Source organism: Pygoscelis adeliae, unplaced genomic scaffold, assembly GCF_000699105.1.
Source record: "Pygoscelis adeliae isolate BGI_AS28 unplaced genomic scaffold, ASM69910v1 Scaffold316, whole genome shotgun sequence".
Lineage (NCBI taxonomy): Eukaryota > Metazoa > Chordata > Aves > Sphenisciformes > Spheniscidae > Pygoscelis > Pygoscelis adeliae.
The window spans coordinates 662,809-666,927 of record NW_008824905.1 but is presented as its reverse complement, the minus strand read 5'-3'; the positions used below and the strand labels follow the sequence as shown (position 1 = coordinate 666,927).

Genomic DNA, 4,119 nt, shown 5'->3' with positions numbered 1-4,119 from the left:
AAGTACCCTAACTAGGTAGTTGGGTACTACCGTAAGTACCCAACTAGGCCACCTTCTGTTTGAGATGACGCACCATCGAGTCTTCAGGTAGGGAAGAGGAATTGCAGTGGGTTACCATCTAGCTATCACATCTATGAAGCTGAGCTCTCCCGCTGGGGATTGTTCCACCTTCTCGGCTCTCTGACAGCTGCTTACGATTAGTTATTACTGCAGGCTAGCAGGTCTGTATATCAAACTATCTCCGTGCATTCAAGCAAGCGTAGGTATTCCAGTCTGTCTGGAGGTACTCAGCGGGCATCTTACTACACATACAGCTGACTCGCCTTCCTGAGCCAGGAAGAAAACCTTTCTTACCTTCTGCAGATGTAGTAGCTTGCAATGGAGATGGCGGTGAGGAAAAGCAGAACTACGATAACTGTCAGTGCCACATACTCCTTACTGAGGGGTTGTCTGACAAGTTCTGAATGCACACATCGGACACCAGAGAAGCCTACGTCACACCTGAGGATGAGAGATGCAGAATTATAGACATCGCCATGGGATTACACTGCAGCAGTCCACAAAGCATGCTATGCCGCTGGCCTGCTGTTTCCTCAGGGACAAGCAATTGGAACTGATGTAACTCAAGCCCATGTGGTCCTAGAAATGGTTGCAAATTCTTCAAGAAAACGAGGAATACCCTTAGAAATGCCTAGAGGGTCTTTATTTTGTAGGCTGAATCAAAGGAGAGACCTTCCTGCTTTGCCTGAGGTCTGGATCTCACACTACTGTAAATACAGATGAACAGGGAAGCACATAAGCATGAGCGTCCCAAGTTTAAGTTGGGTTGGTGACTAATTTCAGGTGTCCAAGACCCTCACCCAGGTTTCACTGGAGCCAGCACATGTGCTTAACACTTGCTTAAATGCAGCTGAGATGTATTATAGATATACTGCTCCTCTTCAAGTTCTTGTGAGCATTTAAACACTTTGCTGGATTGGTGTTCCAGCTAAGTGTCAACAGCAGCGAGATCAAAGGCCACATACGGTTCATCTCAAAGCCCACCTCAGGGAGGTCTGCAGGATGCGCTGCGCCGTGTCCATACCTGCAATAGTGCTCATCCAAGTCCACTATGTACACGCACTGTCCGTGGAAACAGTAGTCCTTCATTTCGGGCTTACATCTAGTTATCCCAACTTGAGCCACACGTGGACTGTTCTCTGTCTGGACTGCAAGGAGGTTTTGTTAGCATCTCATCAGCCTTATTTTCCCTTTGCATTTCCCAAACCATGTACCAGCTTTACAAATACAACTAATAGTCTCGCTACCAAGAGACTGCCAATGCAGTAGGCATTAAAGCAGGCGAGCCTTCGGAACGGGGAAAGGATTTTCCCAGGCCAGAGTGATATTGACTTTTCCTTTGGGAGTTCCACATAAGCTATTTCTGCTTTTACAGCAGAGTTCTCGCCTCAGACAGAGCTCTTCCGCTGAAGAAGCAATATTACAGGAAATGAAGGCTAAAAAATGGTTCAACAACACTGATCACTTTGCAGTACGTTGGCAATGTTGCTCAACAGAAAAGTGATTTCCAAGGGCACCTCAGTGAGACCGCCAGCCCAAGGAAGATGGGAACCAAAGACTTGTTATTTACGAAGAGAGCTATGCAGTACACTTACCTAGTGCTGTTGTGCAGTTCTCCATTTCACCAGGCTCACATAATGGGATCACTGTTGTGCCCAGGACTGCTTGCAATAGGTAACCTGTAAGAGAATAAAAAGAAGAGTCAAAACTAGATGCTTTTCAAGTATAGTTAAGTATTTCAGCTCGTGTACTCATTAAGTTAATACAAGAAGAACAGAAGCTTTTTATTTTAGTAGGAAAAACCCCGTGTTGTAAGGTGACAAAAAACAGGTCTGAGAGATCTGCTGGCTATATTATATAAGGCGGCCCAAAGAAACATCTCTGAAATACAAACTTTTTATGTAAAACAGAGATCAAACAGAAACTCGGTGTCTGTGACCACCTCTCAGCCACACTCTGAGCGAAACTGGGCAGGAACAGGCTTAGAGAGATTACACAGGAGAGGCAGAAATTAGGCCAATTCTGATTATGTTAGGTTCTGACTAGTCTGGCACGGCACTTGCGCAAGGGACACAGCCAGGGTTCCACAACTAGGCATGACAATCCAGCATCCATCGCAGGAGGAGTTCTTTTGGTGATCAAAATCAAGATGTCCTTGAGTCACAACGGTCCACGGGGAGAGAATTTCCTAGGACTCAGCAAGTCAGTGCAGCTGGTGACTCAGCACACCAGGTCAGTGCCGAGCCAGGCTCAGTGCCGAGCCAGGCTCAGCACCCCACCACTGGCTTCAGAGACCACATACTGCTTGAGGTAGGCTTAACACAAAAGCTGCTCCTGAGCAGCAAAGAGCTTCCTCAGCCATCTACTTGCTGCAACCAGCCTGAAAGGCTGGACAGTTCCTGCACTAATACCCACTCTTGTGTTGGCGTTTTTCAGTTAGAAGCCCACTTGCAAAGACAGCTAACATGAGATAGCAAACCCTCTTCATCTGGTCACTGGATTGGAGAGGTTACTGACCACTTTATGGATCCTGGGCCAGTGTTACTTATCTCAGCAGAACCCCAGAAGAAAACAGGTACATTTCTGTTCTTCCTTCACCATCCACACTAAAGAAAACTGCAGCTCAGCAGGTTTGATGTGGGTACCAGACGTAATAGGAGATCTCACCACGCAGGCTGAGGATTTTGGCTACCGGAGCAGTGGCTGCATTTTCTTGGGGAACAAAGGCCCTCCTTCCCTTCTCTCAGAGATTCAGCTTATAAAGCATTTTGACATCTTTCGGGCTGCAGTGTGCTGCACAGACACGGCCTTCAGGTATTCTACTAGGTAAATGAACAGGATTTGAAGGCCAACACAAGTACTTGTAGCTTCATGGCTAGCCCATGAAGAACAGTCAATGTTTGCCCAGCTGGCCATGAAATCCATTTGGCTAACACTCCTCCTGTGGTCACAAACTAACCTGCTCATGAACTGCTTAGTCATCAAGCCCCATTCCAGAGAGGTCTGTAATTTGTGTCTTTGGGCTGTTTGCCTCTATTAACTTGTCAGGTCGTGCATGTCTAATGGAGGGAGTGTGCCTTCATAATTTCTTGATCACTCTAATTCAACTCCAGCTATTAGAAAGTTTCATTACCTGCCAGAGTTAAATCTAGTAGTGATTTATGGATTTCCTGCAGCTCATCTCTTTCTGGGTGATAAGCAGGCTTCCTTTAAGCTTTATTCCAGCTAGATACAAGAACAGCAGGGATATCCATCTTAGAGGGACAGGGGTTTTTTGTATGTTTATTTGTGTTTCTTTAAAAACACCATTCCTTCTCCTTACCTCCCTCTCCACTGCATTCCTTGCAAAGCTAATAAGCCAGGTTTCCACCAAGCTTTAGAAGAAAGGACAAAGACTAGGTCTGCCAAAGTGAGAGCCACGGTAACAGATCTGCGCCTGCTACCATGACTCAGCAGGACCTGCCTTTCACTCCAATGGGGCAGGATCAGCAAGTTTACTTTCAGGGTGGGATTTTTTTTTTTTTTTTTTTTAACAGCACTGTGCTCACTATAGATTTCATCAGGAGAAGCAGTTTAACACTTCTATAAGGCCAATTTGAGTCGTCACGATAGAAAGTTGAAGTGTTTGAAGGATGAGGCCATCAGCTGACAGATGGTGGCAGCTCAGTTACTGCTAGGACAGCGGGCTTTGAGCTTCAGCCAGGGAGCCAGTGTCCCCGATGATGCTCGGAAAAGAAGATTTACTGAGTCGGTCCTTCTTCCCAGGAACTAGAGGGACATTTCAGGAGTGCTCCATGGACTAAGCTGCTCCCTCAGCAGGGAGCAGATGTGGCACAGGACAGCTCTGTCCCACTAAGTGTACACCATGTGATTGCAAGAAGGGATGCTGAAATCCTGAGACCAGCGAGAGTTAGTGACCTGAGGCTCCCTCCTGCTCCCCACATACTGCTGCTATCATCTTTGTGTGATGTGCTATGGCAAGATTTGGGCTGGGGGCCACATGACAGTAATGAACATAAGGCAAAATATGCTAGAGGTACTGGAGATATCCACTTCTAT

At 46.6% G+C, this 4,119-nt stretch overlaps 1 protein-coding gene across 1 annotated transcript in view; it reads right to left on the bottom strand.

Moving 5' to 3' along the window:
* EREG (epiregulin) overlaps positions 1-1,734 on the bottom strand; it is a 2,435-nt gene extending 701 nt beyond the window's left edge. The window contains exons 1-3 of the mRNA XM_009324886.1: positions 1,656-1,734; positions 1,085-1,208; positions 355-501 (exon numbers count right to left, since the gene is read on the bottom strand). Of these exons, the coding sequence (XP_009323161.1) occupies positions 355-501; positions 1,085-1,208; positions 1,656-1,680 (296 nt within the window). The 5' untranslated portion in view covers positions 1,681-1,734. The remainder of the gene's footprint in view (positions 1-354; positions 502-1,084; positions 1,209-1,655) is intronic.
* Positions 1,735-4,119: the final 2,385 nt, after the last annotated feature.